Genomic DNA, 21824 nt, shown 5'->3' with positions numbered 1-21824 from the left:
TGAGGTATAGGCAGGAGGCACTGACATTTGGGTTCTGGCTTTGTTCTACCAAGACAGGGTCTGAAAACAGCACTGAAGATGTGACACTGAAACAAAAATGGGATTGTCTGTGTTGCAGTATCCCAAGCAGAGCATCAGCTAGGAAAATACAATCTGAGCAGAATGAGGCAAAAAAAATCTAGTGTCTTGAAATGCAAAAGTAGGTCTATCAGCTGTTATTAACAGTTTAATGATAATACTCCCATAGTGCTAGCTTAGAAAGGCCATCTTGGAGCAACATAAAGACCACGGTTGCAAACAACCCTTTGTTGAACTATGCTACTGCTCTGTGTGTTTGTGTAACTGTGTACGAGGTACACATGAAAAATAACAGAACTTAGCATATTTGCACTGTGGCGTGCAAAACTGTACAGACACTTGACAGTATGTTTGCCATATAATTAGCTTTCTGGTTAGAGTCTGAGAGCAACTGAAGCAGTTTTAGTTGCTAAAAGGCGACTCATTTATTATTGTAATTTCCAATAAATAAGTAGAACCTAGGAAATGAAGACATTGGAGGGGGGCTAATTTCAGTTTGATTTTCAGTAGCTCATAAATCACCAATAGACTTTCACACTATATGCAAGGTACTTGATTATTCTGCATGATTAAAAATGTGTTGATATGGTATAGTCTGAATGTACTTCTGTAGGGTAGAGAATGGTACTGCATAATACCAGCAACTGCAAGACAGCAGATGTTTCACATGAACAAAATCTGTCTAAGGTGGAACAAATGAAGTCTCTTCTACTCTTCTGGTCGCATTTTGTTTCTATCATTCTTCATTCACTGCATTCATTGTCTTAATCTCGACTCCTTGCTTTCATCATCAGTTTTAATGCATCTGTAAATATGCAGAAGTACATACTGCTGTTGTTTAGAACTGTACTCTATCTAGATGCTGATTTAATACAGTAGAGCATCCTATTCACTGTTCACCTCATCCTGACTGTACATGAATTGCTGACAGTATCCTCCAGTTGCATGTTCTTTGAGTCAGGAGTGAATATTGTGCCCAAGTGCTTCTACCTAGCATGGTTGTTCTAGTCAATAAACGAGCTTTGGAAAAGAACACCAGGTGAACTTTATTCCTTTCATTTATAATGAGTTCTAGTGACCAAGGCTTAGGAAACTCCCTGCCGGAGACGTTGTAGTCTGAATATGTCAAGGTTCAGGAAGGTGATATTACCATTGAGGAACTGAGATGGAGGATGACAGCCTGTATTTTTTGTCCTGATTCCATAGGACAGAAGAAGTCAGTCAGGTTTTGAGCTTTCTTGTTTAAGTTTGTTCCCTTCCTCAGTCTTTTTCAGTCTGGTCAGGGGTCTGGAGGCACCATGTATTTTATTGTAAACTTGACTTTAGTCCTGTTTGTAGAGTCCAATTTTTTTGTGAATAAAGTCTTCTTTGTAGCATATGGTGAGGGTCAAAAAGAAATATGAAATAAACCTATACTGAATACAAATATAGTATAGGTGAGGCATGGTAGGTAAAGCCAAAAATGCAAACTATGGATTGAAATTAATATTTGAGAGACAGTATGTCTCTCAAGCTGTAGAGCTTTTCCTTTGTGAGCTCTTGGTGTGCCAGGGCCATTAGCCAGGGTCAGAGGGGCCATTATATAGTGGATTTATACTCTTGTCCTGTGCTGGGCTGTTCTGGTCTGAAATGAGCTCTTGCCTTATTTTAATCATCAGAAAAATCTGAATAGTATTACGTTTTGTTCAGTGGGGTTTCATTGCGAATGTTCTTGGGTTATGTAAGATATTTGAGGAAGCATTTCCAAGCTTTTATATCCTGTCATACCCTGGAGAGTCTCTTCTAAAATCTTGTCCAGGAATGTTTAAAGTAGTCACAGGAGAGGCTCTGCCTTGGAGCTGTACAGAGCCTGGTGCGTGTTGGGACTGAGGGTTTGGTAGGAAGCACATTGAAGTCTCCACCCAGTGTATGCATGTTCCAGTTTGTGTCGCATGCTGAAGCTCCAATAGGCCAATATTGAAACCTTGGTAACTTGACATTGTTTTCTGTGACTGTTATCCTGAGAGCCTCGTTAATTATATACTGTATAACAACACATATTATTGTTCTGTTTTATTTCCTTGCTCATCTGAGCTACCACAGTAGGACTAGCTTGGTCCCTGTATATAACTTGGCATGGTGAATTCTTTATCATGTAGTTGTGAAGGCAACTTGGCAATCATGCTCTTCCATGATTTTCCTTTTGCCATGGTGAAGTAGGTCTTGAGGCAGAAGATCATTTTCAGTGCACAAAGTAGCAGGAAATTCGTGCATTTGAATTCAAGGGCCTATTTTAACACAATATAGAATGAACTCTGTGAGAAGTTAAGTCCACTTAATTCCTACTGAAGTCATAGTAAATCCCATGGAACATGAAAGCTGGGCACAGTAGCAAAGTTTCAACTTTGAGGCAGTAGAGCTAATAACCAAAATAATTGACTGCAGTCTATAGAGACTGTTTTTGGAATAACTGCTAGCAGATAGACTTTCAAAATGGCCTCAATCCAGCTTTTCCAATTTTTCTTAACTTCTGCACAGAATTCATTATACCTGAAAACTTGCTGGTGCATGCAAAACTTGCTGGTGCATGCTGAGAAAGGATAATTTCCCCTCCTTAGTCCCCCCTGAAAAGTACAGCCTGTCATTTTTAGTGTTGTCAAAAGAAGCTGTTCTAAGAGGGTTGAAGGCTTAGCGCTCGTCTTGAGTTTAGAATCTCTAAGAAACCTTCTCTAAGGCTAACCTTATCTTTGCTGAGATCATCCCTTCTTTAGGAGCTGAAGAATCTAATCGCCTTGTGCTTCTACCAAATTAGCAGCAAAGTGATGTGTAATGCACGTATAGCCAGTACAGTTGTATGATACAAACCTTGGCTTCAATTGGCAAATATGCTGACTTGTGGTAAAAGCTCTACAGTCAGTCCATCTATTGCTAACAGTAGGATAGAAAGAATAAATAAATGCCCTAGCTGGTCTGATGGTGCAGTAGTAAACAGTGACACCACTGGAGTACACTGCCATGATGGCAAGTGCGCAACATCCTGCAGGGCTTTGGCTCTGCAGTCCAGAGAGGGCATCTTGTGCTGACCTAGCGCTGCACTAGAAAAATGCTGTTATTAGCACCACTGCTCTCATGCCTGTAGTGCCATATTCAGCAGCAGTTTGGATGTTGCCCAGGATGATACTTCTCTTTACCAAAGCCTCCACCCCTATGTGAAATTTTCTTTTTGGGTTTTTGGAAGCAGCAAAATGGCTGTCCATTGTACTTTCTCATGGTTCCAGCTGTGTTTCTGCATGTGCGCACAGCTGCTTGTTGTCTGAAGATATGTTCCTGAAAATATTTGTGCACAGGTTTTATGTTCAGGGCCAGGGAGTAATGTATTTCTTGGAGTTATTTCTTTTGCCCTTGACTGAATCTCGTATCTGTTTCCTCCCCTTTCTTTGTTATTCTCTTTTACAACCATACTGTGCTTATCAGTTATATTTCTGGCACAACTGCACACCTTGAATTCTCATTACAGACTCATCTGCAGGTTGATGTAGCAGAGAAACCAATCCTCTCTGCTAGAAATATTCTCCCCTATGATTTCTCTCCTTGGGGAACCTATGGCCACAGTACACATATTCAAACTGGAAAGTTCAGATAACTTCAGACCATTCTTGCTTGATTATACCACTGCCTTATGGTAAAATTTGGGTGAAACTCTGCTGCATAAAATGAAATAGCAATTGTTCCTGGCTGGCAGGTAAAAGGGGTGTGTCTTACTGAGAAACTTCATTGGCATGGTTATGATTTGACAGCCAAAACCCGAGCTTGGAAAGGCATAAATTGTAGTTAATTTAAATTGAAATTAACACTTCAGGTTATATCTGTGGGTCCAGGAAGATGGAAATGCTTTTTCCTGGGAGCTATACAGCTATAAGTATGGAAATGATGCTAGAAGAGCCACAGTTCTGAAGGGTGGATCAGTGCCACTCTAAGCAAATTTCTGGTCTGTTTTAGAATTCAGTAAAGTATCTGCTAGGGATCAGGTTAAATAAAACAAAGTGAGAAAGGACAGATGATATTTTCCACTTGTGACTTTGAGCATAACCTGGAAGTTTTATCCACAAGTACCTAGCACTGCATTTATGGAAGCAAAGTTTAGCTGTATCGCATTATGTCATTATTGCCTTTGTTGTCTGCTGTTCTAAGTACACTAAGCAACTACATGGTGCAGTGAAGAATTTCAAAGGATTCATCTGGAATTAAGAATAACAGCATGCTCCTAAACAGACCAATCATCTCTTAAACTCTCTTTAAAATGTGGAACTTCTTTATGAGAAATAACTAAGACTTCATGTTTTTATAGAACTCAGCATAGTCACCATCCCTGGATGTGTTTAAGAGCCTTTTGGATGTGGTGCTCAGAGATATGATTTAGCAGAGGGTTCTTAGAGTTAGAGTACTATGGTTAGGCTGTGGTTGGACTTGATGATCTTTGAGGTCCTTTCCAACCTGAGTAATTCTATGATTGTATGATTTTATATATATATCTACATATATATATATATATACATATATATATACACACACACACTTCATTTAGTTGTGGTCTCCCAGAATACTATGTAAAAACAACTTATACTCAAGCTTGGCACCCCTTTGGTAGCTGACTGATACTATTTTTCAGGTAGAGAAGCAGAGGCACAGGTCAGAACCTTTCACAGAAGGGCAGAGGTGAGAATGGGATTCAAATCACTTATTCCTCATCTTGCATTTAGGTGCAGAAATCCCTTTTCTCAAAGCATAATGTTACTGTTCTGTTCAGCATGCTCCCAAAGGCTCTGCTGCCTGGGATTTATCGGCTTGAGAAGGCTCAGGTTCTTAGGAGGGCTAATTCCCCAGTTTGAGCATCTCAAACTCATTGCTGTGCTTCGTACTCAGTTATGAGAGTGTTGAGAAGCATGGGCCTGCTCTGCACCAGATGTTGCCTGGCTGAAGCAGATAAATAAACAATGGCTTATCACTTATTAATCAGAAAGATTTAACAACTACAGCGTTCCTGGAAAACAATCAGTAACTCCAGTGGGCATTCTTCATAATGTATGGAACTTTGTGGGGTACTTTTGCTTCTGTTGAGTCAAATTCAAGAAAAATGAGGTGCTAAGGAGCTTCAGCCTTGGGTGCTATATGGGCAGTTATCAGAGTTCTGCTGAGAGCATGCGTATTCCGGCCATAGATTGTCCAAGCCAACAGAGCCTCCCGCTGGGGTTACATTAGTCTGAAGTAGGCTAGTTGATAAATAGTATCCATCACGAGACTTGTTATATTTCTTATATTTACACCTTTACCAAATAGATACGAAATCCTGTCCAGAAAGATTCCATATTGAAAAGATTCAGATGCTGGGCAGTCTTTTCAAAGATATCCAGGCCATAGAGTTTGCAGGAAGTAACAGATAAGAAAGTGCAACCACTCTGTGTATATGAAGAAGGATTTTTCCTTACTCAAAATGGCCTTGATATCAAAATATAGATTTAATTATCACAATACTTGAAGAACTGTAGGATCAGTCCAACAAAACACCAAAAGAAACTTCACAAGATCCTGCAGGTGCCCATTTTATCTCTTCAGTTCCTATTAAAATTTTATCTAATGGTGAGATAAAGGACAAAGGCTTTTTCCTCCAGCACTGTGGGGTTTTTTTGTTTGTTTGTATTTGTTTCTGTGCATCCTCAAATGCTCAGCAGCCTGAGTCATTTCAGACTAGACAGCTACATTCCCTTAGGGAGATTGTTTTACAGTCTCATTCTAGTAATAAATCCTCTAGGATCCATCAGACTTGCAGGCCCCAAAGAAGCTCCTACAAATCCTTCTTTAAGGTGATTTTAAAACCTTAGGTAGATAGAATCCTTCATCCTACAGATGAAGCTTGAAACTAATTTTGGATGGGATAGGGTAGGGCATTTTTTCATTTTCTTTTTCTTTTTTCCCAGTGAGTTACTAATAGACTGTGTAACATTTCACCCTTCTCTACTATGTCTATATTTGAACTTTTTGATTGGTACCAGCCATTTTAAAGCGAACAGAGGTATTTGGTATAGTGTTCTATCTCAGCTACCACTAGGTCTGACTAATAAATCACTGACACTAAATGAAGAGTATTTGTTATGCCTGCTAGATTTATCAAAGCTGCTTTTTGACAAAGATTGTTCAGTACTGGATTTTCATAATTCTTCAGCCTTTACAAAACAGGTACTTTGTGGATGGATGTTGATATCCTCTTGGGAGGGGATGATAGGATGTCTGTAAAGATAGAGAAGAAGCTCGCCGATTTGCAAAATAGTTTAGATGATTAAATGAATTAGATGTTTATGAACATTTAGACAGCTTAGTTGCATCTTCAGGTAACAAATGCCTTTACAAATCTCAATCTTATTTAATCTCAGGTTTATGTGACTAAGTAACAGAGTGTATTTGCTGATGTTAGTTGTCTGACCTGCTTACTTTGGGGAAATGCTAAATCATATTTTAAATAAACATAAATATGAAATAAAAAAATTCATGCAATGTTTTAATAATAAGATGTCATTGAAGTTATAACGAAAACTGTGATGAATATTTTACATAGCTAATGGGGGAAAAATGGGTATTGTCTGTTTCTCAGCAGTCTTACGGTAAGAACTGTGTTATACTGGTATTCATTTCTTTTGAAAGGGGAGAGTTACGTGTGCTCATCTGACAACTTCTTCAAGAAGGTGGAATACACGAAGAATGTCAATCCCAACTGGTCTGTCAATGTGAAGACATCTGCTAACCAGAAAGCACCTCAGTCTCTGGCCAGCAGCAACAGCGCCCAGGCAAAGGAGAACAAAGATTTTGTGCGTCCCAAGCTGGTAACCATCATCCGTAGTGGGGTGAAGCCCCGGAAGGCAGTTCGCGTGCTCTTGAACAAGAAGACCGCCCATTCGTTTGAGCAAGTTCTCACTGATATCACTGAAGCTATAAAGCTGGAGACTGGTGTGGTCAAAAAGCTGTATACTCTGGATGGAAAACAGGTAGGAGATTTTACAGATGTTGCCTTTTTCTTTTCCTCTCATCTTGATGCTTTGCTGACTCAGAACAATTGCTGAAGCCTAAAATTAACCTGAAATGATCACTGCCATCTGTTCTCTTAGAAGTCAGACTTCCCATGCCAGTGGTTAAGTTACTAAATTTTCACTGATATTAATAACAAGTGAAGAATGTAGCCAACCGTCTGAGTGAAACAGATGCTCCATTCTGCACGCCAACATGCAGTGTGTCTTCTGGACTAGCTAAATAAATAACATGGGGAGTTTGGTTTATGGCCACCAGTTGTTTTGGCTCTGAAGTAATTACAAGAGCTCTCAGGCTTTGGATTCACTAAGTGAAAATAAGTTGCTTGACTTGCCTTGCTTTCCATTGTGGCCTTGCTAAGATGAAGCAGTTAACTATGTATGCTCTCAATAATTAGGAGTAAAAGTATGGAACTGCATTGCATCTTCTTGACTAAATACATGAATAGATAATGTGCAGAATGGGTCTTGGGTCAAAAATATTTAGATGGTCATCATAATGTGCTTCGTGTCTACATTTTCCTGGAACTGAAATAAACATCTGTCTCTTGTTAGCAGCTACACAGCAGTGAGGCATTGCATGTTACTATATCTATGAAAACCCTTAAAAGAATGTGGAGGATAGCTTTGGGGACTGGGAAGAACTAGATTCTTCTTCAAGGAAAATTCTGATCTTGATTTAATGGTTGTGAGTCTGCTGTAATTAAGAGAGAATCTTATTTTTGTATCTTTTTTCTTACTCTAGCTCTTTTGTTAAAGTTGGGCACTGGCTATTCTAGGGTTTTATGCTATTGCTTTAGATTAGCTCTCCTATCTTTGGAGAAAATTATTCAAATACCTTGCCAACACTAGGCAGTGAGTCCAGCCAACATACAGCCTTTACAAATGAAAATGTTCATCCATTCAGCACCCAACATTGGTTCATAAAATGTCCAAGTCTAAATACAGTGTCTGTGAGCTGAATGTAGCTCTTGCTTTGTCCCAGCCTGTGCACGTAAGTATCTTTGCATCCTGTACATCAGTTAGTGGCTGCTTACAGTTTCAAACATAAAAAATCTCAGCTGCCCACCAAAGGTTTTCTTTCCACTTGCCTCAGCCTGGCACTTGTTTCATTGTAAGTCATACAGCTTACACGACATACACGGGTGGGCAACTTTCCAGCTAAGCTGACTGTACAGTAGCATGCTGTAGTGATACAGGATGTGTGATGTACTGGGAACACTGGATGTGGCTGTGAGAAGAGGGAGAAGAGGGACAAATGATTCTTTTGCACTGAGGAAAATCATATGTGGGCACAGGGCCATGTATCTTGAATCGCAGCAGCTTTAAAGAAGGCTTAATGGATGGGTCTGACCCCAAACCTATTGTCTCCTTATGCTGTCTTGTTGCGCTCACAGTGGTGAGGATGACAGTCTTAATCTGGTTGAGTATTTTGCCTCTATTCTTTGAGAACAGCTGAAAATTTGGAGATTAGATGCATCTTTGGATGAAGCATGGAAATTCTTGGAGCGTGCTCCATTGGGAAGCCATCTTCTTCTCTGCCTTTAAACTATTTGCAGGAATAAACAATGTTTTCCCTTCCACTTCCAATGGTAAGCAAGGCTGAATCAGCTCATAAGCTGGACTGTGTTTATGGGCTGTTGGCTGTACCACCTTGGGAAATTCTGTTGTTAATGTTAATTCTTAAGTGGAGATTTGGGAAGTGCTGCTTTCTCTTAAGTCACAGATTGCCTAGAGTAGCGCTGCTGTGGGGCAGAGTGCAGTCTGGTGCTGGAGTGGCTGCCTTTCATGGGGACATGTCTGAGCATACAGCACTAAGATCTACGTAATTTAGCAATTACAACTGCAAATGCATAGAAGCCACAATATATGGCTCTTGAAGGAAAGCAACCTTGCTCTCCTCATGTCAGCCTCAGAGATGCATAGAGAATGGTGGCTAAATTTTGTACTTCATTCCTTGGGGCAACCTGAAAATTTCATCATCATGTTTTGCCACAGAAATCTGATTTCAGTTAAGTCTAATGGAAGATACCACATCTAACTAGTTTTACTAGCTTTAAAATTTACCATTTTATGAAACGTGGTATTACATTATGTGTTAGGTACCACCAGCAGCTTTACTGCATACAAATGTACATTTTGTAGTGCAGTTAATGAGACCAATGAGATTTTGTAATTTGACAGTCATGCAGTGTTTGATATTTGTGGCATCAATTACTGTTGGAGGTCCCTGAGGAGCAAATCTGTTTTACCAGTGCTTTGTTCTTACTGGAATGTTTCCTTCAATGCTTATATTTTAATCTAAGCTTATTTGAAATCTCCTACCCATGTATGTTCTCAGTGTTGCAAGCTAAAGCCAGAAGCTTCTGCTTTGAGCAGTGTTTGCAGTTAGGGTTTCCATGACGTACTGCCCCATAAAATCTGACCTTCTAGTGTGATATTAAAGGTTTTTGCATGTCTGATTCTGGCATTAGAATAAAGATTCTTGAATGCCTAATTCTCATGAATAGTTCTTTATTTTCAGGAGAAAATATTCATACGAAAGTGCAAGCTGCTCAAAGCTGAAATACTGACAAGAATCCTGACAGTCCGTCTCTTTGAGTGTCATCAGAGGCACATTACACCCTCTGCTGTGAAATGATACAATTTACAAAAGGAACGTACAAAGGAAAATCATCTTTCCCCACTCCATGAACTGTAACTTAATGAGGAGAGATGATTATTTTATTTATAGGCACTTCCATGGTGCTCATCAGTAGAGTAATCAAGATGCTTTAGAAATACAGGCAGTAGTGGCAGTGATAGACTGGTATGTAGATAATCATATTTCTATGCACTGCGGACCTGCATTTGGAATGAGAAAGTGGTTAATTGAGAGCTGGATGGGATGAGGTATATTTGAATGAATGTAGCACTTAAAACAACAGTGGGTTGGATTTTTTTTTAAGGAAGTTTGCTTCTTGTTATATCTCAGGTTGTTGCCCTTTTGAATACTACTACCGTATTGAAACTGCAAAATAAACATCTTGTGTTTAAGTAGCTTACTTTACTTACTCTTGCATACAGTTTTAGTGCTTTGTGCTTTCTCTGTCTGCTCCTTTTCTCCTTGGAGTATATCACCACCTTATTGACAAAAAGCCTAGAACTCCAAAGGAGCTTCAAACTGTTGACCAAGGAAGAGTCATGACAGGATCACAATACAGATCTACCTTTTCAACTGTCACAGCCACATAGAATGTAGTATCTGCCAAGGAACTCAGTGCATTAAACAAAAAACAGTCGATCAAATCCAGCGCTTTGTTTCATGACTGCAGCTCCTATTATGCTGAGATACATATAATGCAATCTGTGTGTATGTGTATATGGGTGTGTGTTGATCTGACTTGTGGGTCATGTCATAAACGAGTTGTATGGGCAGATTCTTTCTCTTTTTTAAACTGCTACAGTTATATCCAACGTCCAAATAAGTCTGGATTCCTGGGAGCACCGACTGCTTTATAAACACACGATGACAGTTTCTGCCTCATGTAGTTAAACTGAATTAGAAAGCAGAATTTGACACTGTGGATGAAGTTGCATTCAAATATTTTGAATGCAGTAGTCTGAAGTAGACCTTGCAAATGCTGTATAGACATACTGTCCCATTTGTGCTTGAGCTTCTTTTACTGTGCTGTACAATAAATAGCTGTACAGGAGAGAGGAAGCGATTTCATGACTGACAGCCCAGCGCCCATCTTCTGCCTTCTATATCTTGTTTTGCAGGCAATGTCTATCAGCATTTATTCCTGCTTTAAGAAATTAACTGTGAAAAAGTTAATGTCTTTTGTCCATACTGAACTTCTCTTTTCCTAAGCTGTCTTGAATTCCAAAGTCTTAGTAATTCAGAATACATACAGAGAGATCTAGCAAAAGAAAATAACCTGTTTTTCATTTTTATTTTTTTTTTAATGCAAATTCCTTCTGTTTTTCTTTAGCAGATGTATTGTCATGTCTTAACTAAGTACACAATCACTGAATAAGCAGAAAAAAAATGTACTGTTCAGGTGGGAGAGAGCTTGTAGCCTCCAGTTCCCCATAGATGTTCTGGTCAACAAGCAGGAAAACTGAATGCCTTTTTTGTCATAGTGACATACAGTCACCTCCTTTGGATTTTAAAATCTTCAAGCACAGGGAGAGGTCATGCATATGCTATTTATTTGCTTTTATCTAGCCCAGACAAAGTGCTTCTATTCCATCTGAGTGTTAGCTGTCACACCAAATGAAATTATATACATTTATATGTCACGGTACTTGTGACCATGCTCTCAAAATAATTTCTAGTCTTAATAAAATGAACCCTTCTGGCGATCTTTTCCTTGATAAGGATTTCTTGTGGCAGTGATGAGTGGAGTTTATCTACCTGATGCAAATACACAGCCCACCTTTCCTGTCCAGAGGAGAAATTGCCATTTCATTTTAGATGATTTGCATTGAGGAAGGGCAGCAGCTGCAGGGAGGAAGGAGCAGGATGACTAAGCTCACAACATGTTAAAAGTTGATATTTTCAGATAACAGCTAACAAAGTAGTTGGTAAAGCAGCTTTTTGTGCTGTACTACTAGTAAAAACGTACCCTGGATGCATTCATGCAAGTTGCGTGGGAGAAACCAAACAAACTTTGGAGCTGTTGCACAGATTTTAACCTGGTATTTGGAAACAAAGCAGTAAAAAATTCACCACTCAAGTGCCATTGCTAGAAATGGACTAATCTCTATTGCCAGGATAATGTAGTTGTATTGATTGTATTAATGAGCTTTAATTAATATGACTCAGAATAGGGTTTGTACCAAAATATACAAACACTTCCAACTGCTGTGATTTGTAATTGATGTTCAAGAAGGTGAATAGCCCCATGGCATATCTAGTAACATCTGACATTGCTGAAAGATCAGGGGTAAAAATAAATAAAGAAATCCCCTTAGAGCCCCGGAGTTTGTTAATTTATGCCCTGAGGCATGAGGTTCAAGGCTACAAAGCAAACAAATTGGTTTGCATGATGGAACATGCAAAGATGTTGAGGTGTAGACATGTTGAGAAGTACAATGTGAAATATCTTGTCCTTATGAGACTTTGTAACTGCCCATTTGGATTCTGAAAGGCTCCATTCAAATAACCCCAGAACAGAGTAGCTTAATTCACTTGTGAAAAGCTGGGCAAGATTTACCCTCAGAACTAATGGGAGGTATGAATAGGAGGTGAGTGTGCCTTTTTTTCCTGCATCCTGCAAAAGGCTCTGCCAGGGCTGGCACTAATAGGGACAGGTGAGTCCTGTCTTCCCTTCCTGCTGCCTAAAGTCATAACAGTGAGACTGTATCTGCTCTGCATCTTTTTCCCAGACCTTTTTTTGTTAGCTGCTGAGATTTGGCAGCTCTTTCATAAACCTCCTGTTTTGATATCAAGAGGACAGGTCTGGCTCAGGACTACCAGAGGAATAATACAGAGAGACTCTGCCCATAGCACTTCCCTGTGATAGGTCACTTCATTCTGGGATTAATTCTATGCTCCATTCCTTCTCATTGCATCTGCAGACTGCTCCGAATCAGGTTGCTTGTGTGAGATGACTAGCAAATGCATGTCATGCAAAGAAGGGTAAGTAATAATGTATGGGCTGAAGAACTTCTGAACCCAAGCCACTTACATGGCCAGACAAGGCAGCCTGGTTCCCTATCTTTAGGGAGCTCTTAGTCTAAGCTAGAAATTCAGCTTTGCCTGATTCATGCGACGACTAGACGCTAACGCAGACAAAACCAATTTGGCCTCAGGTATCCCTTAAGGATTTTATTATATGCTAGAGTGAATAAGCCAGGCTTCCACAAACGCATATCTAAGTACTAATGATGAAATATTCAGAAGATTTTCTGGGGTATTATTCAGAAACCTTATGCTTCTTAATTTCTGTTTACATTGGTCTATGGGCCGCAGAATCAGGGATAAAAGAGCCTGTCTAGGATACTAATGGCTTCCCCAGAGTGTGCCCATCAGACACTGTTGCTGAAACTGTACCTAGCGAGTGTCTTCAGTACTGTGCCAACTACAGACAGTAGTGAAAAATGCTCTAAAGCTGTAGTACTGATGCTATTATAACTTCTGCCAAGAAGCAAGCTGAGAATGGTGCCCTCCACCCCTTGTGGGCATAAAGAATTACTGACTTAAACACATTTACTGAATACCTACAAAAGCTGTTATGTTCTAGCTCTATTTCTCATAGCTGATCAATTGATTTGCATCGTGGCCTGTTTAAAAATAAATGACTGAAGAATGTCCGGCTTCAGGGATTTGGCTGATCATAGTGTCACAAGGGTTTTGACAAATACCAGCTGACATACATGGCCTTGGATCAGTCCTTGCCAGAGGTGGCTCTGGGAATAAACAAAATTTTGCCTTAGACCCGCTGTCCATGGCTGGAGTTCTCTGAGGAAGCTGTTTCTGGAGTAGTGTTAAATCAAGTGTTGAATTGTGTCTTTCCCCTCCAAGGACAGACTGAAGTGCTGGAGTGTATGGACAGACTCTAGTCTGTTTTCCAGTTTCACATATTTTTGTTTTCATTATCCTTCTCTGTTGTGTGCAGTTTAATGGTGGGAGAAGGTGACTTGTTTTCTGAGAAGCTGCCCTACGTGCAGCCTCTAAGTCCTAATTCCTGTCTGTTTTAAAGCAGAAGCAGTTTGATCTCAGCAGCTTAAGACTTGATCACTTCTGTTCTCGTGTAAGCACTGGAGCTGATATGGTTGCAATTGGTGTTGTCTCCAAAAAGATCCCTAGGCCACGTGCAGATGCAGAGGGAGACAGTGAAGAAGCCTATCATCTTGCAAGGTTTGGAAGATATTTTGCCATTACTTTAGCTCGGCCTCCAGTTCTGGAAGGTGCTGTGCTCACACTTGGCATCCAGCAGGTCTCTAGCATTATTTGTTGGCATTTTGTTGTTCCGTAAACACGGGCTAAATGTCTAATGCATCTATTATCTTCTTAAAAAAGTGAGGAAAGTCCAGAAGCTTGCTGAAAACTGTTGGTCTTCTGGAAATACAAGCCTTGCTAGCAGACATGTATTGACCAAGATTTGCATGAACATCTGCTACTTATATCACAGATGGCAGGCTGTCAAAATTATTGGAGGACACAGTCAGATCTGACCTGATGACCTAGAAGTACATGGCCCCTATCACTGAATCCTGGTGCTATTCACACCCCAAAAGAGATAGATGTTAAAAATTCAGTCCTCACCAGCATCTTTATTTTGGCAGTTCTTTCTGTCATAGAGAGTGACATGTTCCCTTTTCACTCTGAATCCCAGGAGAGAAGAGGATTATTCACTGTAGTGCCAGAGGGTTTATCTAGGAATAAATAGGCTGAAAATGAGCAAGGGAATATTAGGCTGAATAACAGGAGCTGAGACAGGCTGAAAAAGCCTTCCATTTTATTTTTCAACTACTAATGATATTATCATATGAAACAGAAGTTTCTGGTTCCTTGAGAACTATAAGTAGAAATCCCAGAATCGTGAATGGAAGTCCCACCTGCTCTGAGAGGGAGCAGGTATCTGGTATATATTCTGAGCAAGCATCTACCTCAATGCTTGGAATTTGGTAGATGCCTTATTTTGATGACATAGTAGAAAAGCAAATTACATGGAGTTTTTTTTTCCCCTATGTACTGGGGGAATGTCTTGTTTATTCTGGCAAGCCTGCATCCTCGGTTCTTATGCTCTGAATGGTGTCATATTTGGTACATTTACTCATGTTTGTCTACCTGCTCTAGTGCATCAAGCAAAGAAATACTCTTCTGACCTTACCCAGCATGAGAGACCTCAATAATCTGATTGTGGATGGTCTTGTATTCCACATCCTTCTTGTCTGAATCCAGTGCTTCCCTTCCATACCCTTCACAACTCTTCTTGGCCTTTGATCAATAGGCTGTTTTCACTCAGTGGTGGAGAGATATGACAGACAGCTCATGCTTTGCTTTAAGAAGAGCTTGCACTAGATATTGCTAGGAGCACACAGCCAAGCAATTGAGGCTGGTAAGAATGTGTGATAGTGCTATCATCCAACACAACAGTATTTTCTTTCTTTCTTGTCCCTGAAACTACACACAGAATGGAACCAGGGATTTTTGTTTTCTGTATGTATGTGCATCTTGATGTAACTGAAGTATTAGGAAATGAATCCATGTTGCAAAAGGCCCGGACTGAGCAGGAGAGGTTGTCCAAAGCATTCCAGCCATGTGTTTCGTACATAATGCTGGTGTCATTCAAACGTGTCTGTATGGGACAAGTGATAGCTTTACTTATGTGCAGAGGATAACAGCTTCCATCCACCCCCAGGTCTGCCAGAGGTGATGAAAAATATTGGCACAGAAATGTAATAAATGCATGTCTAAAAGGAGTTTAGAAGAAAAAAAGCTGGACCCAATCCATCCAGATTTTCAGAATTGGCTAAGTTAGGCCTGCATATGTGGGGAAGTGCAAAGGCAAGCCACAAAAGCTAAGGGCTATTCCAGTTTGTGCTCGGGGCTTCCCAGGCTGCAGCAAATCAATTAGTACACAGGGCTGGAATTGCAGGACTGCTCCTGGAAATTTGTTTAGCTCTGAATTTAAAATGAATAAGGAAAAATGAGCATGGCTAATAAACTGAGCATGTGCTGCTCCAAGTCGAAAGGCACACCCTCTCCCCTGTGAACATACAGTCACTCTTTTCTGAATTAAGATGCAGCTCTAGGTTTCTTGTTAACAGCAAACAGGGTGTGTGTGAGTACATGCATGTGTACCTATCTGTATAAATATGTTTTACTAAGTATTACATAGCTGTGCAGCTCAGCTTGCTGTCCGGGTAACCTAAATTCTCCCCTTACAGTAAAGAAGATACTACTGTCCTCTGAAAACGTGATCCTCAAATCGTGTTACTGGTTTTCCTTCCTTCCCTTTAATAAACCCAAGGGCATTTTACTGGAGTCTCTAACATTACTTTGAATATACATTCAATTACTTCTACATTATGATTTGAGATCAATGAAAATCTTGTTTTCATTAACAGTTTCGAATTTATTCACATGTTTTAAAGTGCAAAGGAAACTTTTGTGTGTTGGTTCACAATGCTTTGCTATTATTTTCCGTCTTGAAAGATGGATTGAAAAATGCATAGGATTTTTCAACTAGTAAGTTGTAATCTGTTTTTCAGTAATTCTTTTCTTCTGCAAAGGGAGGAAGTAGTTATCAACAAAAACTAGTGGGGAAGACTATATGCATCGTTCATTAGAAGGATTTTTTGGGGGTGATTTTGTTTCAGTCACAAGTTACATGAGAGATCGGTCATTCCAGTTCTCCAGGTCTGAGCCCTGTTACCAAAAGGACAATGAACACAACAAACACAACGTGCTTTATTGGCTCTTCTGGAATAATTATGCAGCCTGCTGGGCAGCAGGGGAGAAGCAGGACAGTGAGCCTCCTTCCCTGTGCTCTCCTGCCCTCACCATCTGCTCTGTGCTGTTTATCTGGTACTCGGTCCCTTACAGATACGAGAGGCCACAGCTCTGTTTCTGCCACTGCCTTGTGTGAACATCACTCCCTGGTTGTGATGGAGCTCTTCAAGCCACCATGCAAAACCCCCAGCCATACTAATACTGGGATACCAAGATGAATAGGCAGTATAACGGGAGATCATAAGTGAGAAATAATGCACACTGGTATAAATTACTCTCATTCTTAGCTTTAAAATTAAATATGCCTATTCAGCTGAGAGGATTGGTCTTGATGAGGCAGGCTAGTACGAATGTCTTAGCACAGATTCAGAACAAAATAACATGCTGGAACATATGGTATGCATACAAAATTTAGAAAGGAGCAGTTTTATATGTTGCTGTAGCTCTTTTACCCTTCCACTTTAACTCTTCACTTCATCTCTCTGTGTTCATCAGTGAGCCTTGGAAGATAAGTAAATGAAGAATTTCTCCAGTGACTGGGTTGACCTGTAGGCCTCTGTGACACTCCCACCTGCTCTACAAAGGATGGAATAGCCTTACACAGATGCTTGTTTGTTAATGCATCATAGTAAGACCAGAATTTTGGTGAAATGTGAAGTAAGATACAAATAGTCAAAATGTGTGTACTTTTCCATCCCTACAGATGGGAAATACTCTCATTTTCTATAGACAGAGGTGACATCTGCATGATTGAAGCATTTGAAATGGTTTTGTAAAAGCCGTGTGGAGTGATTCTACTCTTTACATTTGGGGCAAAAAAGTAGAGTCCTTGTGTAAGTTTTGCTCTTAACACATTCTTCGGTCCATTCTTCAGAAGTGAGTTGTATAGCTATTAACTCGGCTGTTTCTTTGATATGCCTAATTTTCATCGGAATGGAGAGAAATTACACCCTTGATCCTGGTTCCCTACCTCATGGTATTTAAATAGTCTGAAGTATTTTAATACCGGAAGCAGAAGCAAAACTGCAATGCGGTGACTTCAACATTATAATAATTTTCAACCTAGAAGATGAACTATTTGGGAGACAAATGTATCAAGCTGAGAAGAAAAAATCTGCTTGAAACCATAAACCTGAGCATCCTTCCATCACGGAGCTCAGCTTTCTGGATAGGCAGCAGGAGGACTAAACTTCTCTTCCTCAAATGTGCATGTATCAGAAACCTTATCAATGGCTGGCAGACTGCAGGATTACATGTAAATTAAGTGTATCAAAGAGTCGGGATAGATAGCCAACGTTAGGAGCTAAAAATTCTATTCTTGCCTAGTTGAAAGCCCTTCATAATGGATTAGAAACAAGAACTTACATCTCTTAATACCAGCAAAAAATTGAGGCATCTTTTTGCTTCTAGTGAATTTTAATACTTTTGGAGTAAATGATACTGGGAATTTCTGTCATTTTAGACAGCCCTAGTTGGCGGGTTGCAGAATGTGTCCCACAAAATGAAAGCCATAAGGCTGCCTGGATTTTGTGTGAGAGTCTCGACAGAGACTGTTGGTGAATGTTATTTTTAGCTCTCTATAGCAACAGAGATCTTTACATCCTTGGTGTTTCTTGCAGTTTTAAAATGGAGAGCAGTTTCTGAAATGTCTGCTTTTCCTTGAATTTTTATCCACCTCACAAACATCTCCATAAAGGTTTTACATTGCTTTTGGCAGCAGGTAGTGATTTAGTGCCAAGCCGTGCAGAATTACTCTATCTTACACTGTTTCTGCAGAATGTTTTTTTCTCCCAGAAAGCAGATGTTGGTAACAAACGATCCCATCTGATCCTGACGTTCATTATTTGGGTTGTTTCCAGTTGTATCTGTGAAGCACTCAGCTTCGTGTAAAATGGGCAGTAAACAGCAAAAAATAAAGTTGAGCCCAAAAGTGGATACAAGAAAAAACTACTACAGGAAATATGGAAATATGATAGGTGACAGACACTGCTTCAGAAAGTCAAACAGCAAGAGTTGGTCTTGGGGCTCCTGGCATTACTCCTAGAGTCAACTGCAGGCAGGGGCCTGGGTTAAGGCAATTAATTTAGCAATTTCAGGTGGGTATGCTTTGCTTCATTTAAACTCGTGGGGAGGCTGAAATGAGGCAACAAGTTTTAAAAGTTTTCACATGTGTCCTAGCTGTTCTTTTAGTAAAAACAGAAGGTGATTCACCTGTAAGTTTTGATTCATAATGCAGGGAGCTGAGGGGTGGGGTGAGGGGCATGATAAAAGTCGATGTTCCTCAAGTTCCTTATGTTTTTTTCTTTCATCAAAAGACTTCCCAGATTGTATAAGAATATCCACTATGTATTTCTTACAGCTAACATTACTCTAGCAATCGATAAAACATAGTCCATGGTTTGAATTTTCATTTCTTGCTCTCTTTTTTTTCTCCCATTACATTTCTTCCCTGCCTTCGTGCATGGGGATTTGCCTGTTTGCTTTGCTTCCCTTGCCATATTGTTTCAATTATCAAACAATCTTTTTTCACTTCCACTTGACTGATACGTGGGTTTGACTTACAACTGGGACAGTATAGTCATTTTGGCAGATGTTTTGTGGACCACCTTTGTGCTGGTTTTTGGGCCACCATCTAAGACCGGTGAAGAATGTTAAGTCTCAATAGCATTGTAACAGATTCAATCTCTTCTTTTTGTTGCATCCAGATGTCACGTATGGGATACCTGGGTTTCATACTCCAAAGGTCTGTCTTCTAACACAAAATAAGTGTCTGGCTTTTGCCCCCTCAGCGGGTAAAACCCATTGACAGTGATCTCTTTTTTCATATCTAATGCTGCATTTAGGCCAGGAGACAAAGCAGAGATTGATTCAGTCCCAACCTTTATCCCCTTCACATGTGCTTCCTTTCCACAAGTCATGCTTTCACTTCTTTTTTGCAGTCTGGCAGCTGCAAGGGCTGGTTGCTTGGTGACACGCTCAGCAGCACAAAGAGCTCTCAGCTGGGAGGCCAGGTCTGTCGGCCACAAACAGCTGGGGTATTTTTATTTGTCTTCCTCTTGTTCCTGTTAATTGCAGGGAGCTGAATCAAAGTCAACTTATAATGTAAATGGGAGTACCAGAAAATACTATTTATGGCTTCTTTAACATTCCTCTTTTTCTCCCTGAGTCAGAAAAGTGTCAGTGTATGCCAGCAGTGGTCTGTTATTACAGAGATGTAGAAATAAAGTCAAAAGGCATGATTTACTGGTTCAGGTGAGCTTTTAGCAGACAGTGTTTAAATCAAGTTGTCAGATTGGGCATTGGATTTATGAATCATTCCTTAATTTGATGTGTGAGTGCCCATTTATTCTTTGCACAGATTGTACACTGTGTGGGTCAGCATCATGAAACAGCTGTTAATTACTTTCTTCCACCTCAGAAGGATATACTGACCCTCAGATTTCATGCCAGATAAAAACAAAACTCCAAGAGTTCAGTGTTGTGATTTAATGACCCAGGAAAAGACCTTGATATTATGAGCACTGGGTTCTCAATTCTGCTCCTACACAGACGATATCATCCCAAGTTATTTGATATATCAGCTGTTTCATTGACAAAGTAAGATATACTGTGGTCTCTGAAGAAATGTTGAGGGGACTGATGGCTTCCTACTTAGGCCAGACTGGCTGGATGTAGACAAAAGAAAGTATAGAGGGAAAGGTGACAAGGTGACATCAGTGCTGCTCAGCTGGTGCTTATGGGGTAGCAGGACCTCTCAGGCATGGGTGTTGGGTCTAAGTGCTTCCAAGAGCTGAGACATCAGCTTAGATATATCAGAGTAGTTAGGCATGTGAAGAAATTCCATCAAGTCAGCTTGTGCGGAGGTGCACTGCAGGGTTTGAGAAGTAGTATTCAGCACATAGAGGGGAAAAGCAAGGAAACCCACCATGGCTAAAGTTGGTGTCTTCTTACTTCTACTATTATATTTAATAAAACCCGCTGTGTGTATTCCTAAATTACTGATTTTTGTAGCTCTACTTTTGCAAGACTTTCTTTTTGTTGTTTTGATTGTAAGTCATAATAAGTTGATTCCAGTCAGTGGTTAATTTTCTGCTTTGGGGTAATTTAATTATGCAAATTACTGTACAAAAGCTAAGCAAGTAAACACTAACACTGAATATTTACAGTCCACTGATAAAACTTAATAAAGTGAATAAGAATTTACCATACACGCTAAAGGATTTGCCTTTCAACTCCTAAGAGCAGAAAGCACCATAGGTTCATGCATCTTCTTCCCTGATCAAAAGCCCTGAGGTTCAAAGAAATAAAGCTACCTTTGGAGAGTTTGGGCTGCTCTGTTCCTAGGGCTAAAGTCAAGGAAGACAGAGTAATATGAACTGAAGTGGGAACGTACCTGCCTAACAGTGCTAAATCTACCATACAGAATTGCTGAGGGAAAAACAAAGTTTTGTGAAATCTTCCGCTCCAGTCGTGAAAATGAGGACTCCATTTCAGTGCCTCCCATTCAGGGAGCTGTAAGCAGGTGTTAGAGCAGATACTCTGGGCTTCTTTGGACCTGCCTCTCCACATAAAACCATGCAAAAAGATAGAGTGCATTATTTGTGAAGGGGGAGCCTTCCCTCTCCTCTGCAACATCGGCTATTAGCCCATTGCAGGGGCTCTACATCAACCTGCATACACCATCGAGCTGATCTTCTGTGTCAAATCTTATGTAAATGCAACAGCTTAATCCCCCTGTCCTAATAGGAATTTCACACCTTAATCCTCACTATGAAGAGGGGCAAGGGCATTCCTACAAGGCAGCTTGATGCACTTTGAGAAAAATCACTGTATATAAGTTTGTGGCAATAGGGAAACTGTATTCTCCTATTTGTACAGTAGACTGAAGCATGTCATTCTAATAAAAGTGAGGGGATTATATTCCTAAATTGTTGATGGATACCAGAGGATTTGCTACCCATTAGCCTGCCATGTCCTTCATTTTGCCCCTGGCTGTCTTTTTTTGCTTCAGCTGGAAATGCTCCCTGGGTGATACAGCTGAGTCTACAGGGGCGGGAGGAAAAGAATTCTCTCCTGACCCCTCCAGCAATCCAGGTTATACCTCACAGCTTGGCACTGCTCATGGTGTGCTGGGCTTGCACTGCTCACATTGAAAGAAGTGTCAGTCAGTGCGTGTGGTGTCACTCCGAATAAACCCGTAGGTGACTTTATTATGTAACCTCAGAGAAGTATTACAAAGGCTG

At 40.2% G+C, this 21824-nt stretch overlaps 1 protein-coding gene across 4 annotated transcripts in view; it reads left to right on the top strand.

Annotated features, from left to right (window-relative positions):
* Positions 1-21824, top strand: part of DCX (doublecortin) — a 127118-nt gene that overhangs the window by 51746 nt on the left and 53548 nt on the right. For all 4 annotated transcript variants that reach the window (XM_072336730.1, XM_072336728.1, XM_072336731.1 and 1 more), the window contains exon 4: positions 6754-7094. In XM_072336730.1, coding sequence (XP_072192831.1) covers positions 6754-7094 — 341 coding nt within the window. The remainder of the gene's footprint in view (positions 1-6753; positions 7095-21824) is intronic.

Source organism: Excalfactoria chinensis, chromosome 4, assembly GCF_039878825.1.
Source record: "Excalfactoria chinensis isolate bCotChi1 chromosome 4, bCotChi1.hap2, whole genome shotgun sequence".
In the NCBI taxonomy this organism is placed as follows: domain Eukaryota; kingdom Metazoa; phylum Chordata; class Aves; order Galliformes; family Phasianidae; genus Excalfactoria; species Excalfactoria chinensis.
The sequence above is the reverse complement of the archived record's forward strand: the minus strand, read 5'-3'. Positions and strand labels throughout refer to the sequence as shown.